We start from the raw sequence: 522 nt of genomic DNA, 5'->3' as shown, positions 1-522 counted from the left end.
GCTGGCTCACGCCATCCGCCTGCTCCTGGAATACACAGACTCCAAGTATGAGGAGAAGAAGTACAGCATGGGCGACGGTGAGCCCATGTGCTCTGGGTCTTCTCTCCTTCCACCTCAAGCTGCGAGGGGCCAGGGTCGAGCTTCCTGCTCCCAGTGCCTCCCCTTCCCTAAGCCTCTTTGCAGCTGCTTGGTTTCCAAGTTTGAACGTGAGAGGGGATTACTGGGCCCTTGAATAGTACTTGGGAGGCTCCCTTAGGGTTTGTTCACCCCAGTGAGCTTCCCTCATGTGATTCTGGAGCTTTGTTCTTTCCCCTAGCATTGTAATATGAGGACTGGTGCAGATTCCAGATCTACCTGTTCAGGGGATCTTGCATCTATGGTTTGTAGTTTCCTGAGATTGATATTGTGGCTTAGGGGAGGCTTGTTTACCTGTCTTCTCCCGCACAGCTCCTGACTATGACAGAAGCCAGTGGCTGAATGAAAAGTTCAAGCTGGGCCTGGACTTCCCCAATGTAGGTGCAG

The 522-nt window shown here is 52.9% G+C and overlaps 1 protein-coding gene across 1 annotated transcript in view; it reads left to right on the top strand.

Annotated features, from left to right (window-relative positions):
- Positions 1–4: 4 nt before the first annotated feature.
- Positions 5–522, top strand: part of LOC101637320 (glutathione S-transferase Mu 4-like) — a gene marked incomplete at its 5' end in the record, with an annotated part of 4,401 nt that continues 3,883 nt past the window's right edge. The window contains 2 exons of the mRNA XM_004689684.2: positions 5–77; positions 448–512. Coding sequence (XP_004689741.2) covers positions 5–77; positions 448–512 — 138 coding nt within the window. The remainder of the gene's footprint in view (positions 78–447; positions 513–522) is intronic.

The sequence above is a fragment of the Condylura cristata genome, unplaced genomic scaffold (genome assembly GCF_000260355.1).
Source record: "Condylura cristata isolate star-nosed mole 26May11 unplaced genomic scaffold, ConCri1.0 scaffold00026, whole genome shotgun sequence".
Taxonomy (NCBI): Eukaryota; Metazoa; Chordata; class Mammalia; order Eulipotyphla; family Talpidae; genus Condylura; species Condylura cristata.
Note: the sequence above shows the minus strand (reverse complement) of the source record. Positions and strands in the feature narration are given on the sequence as shown.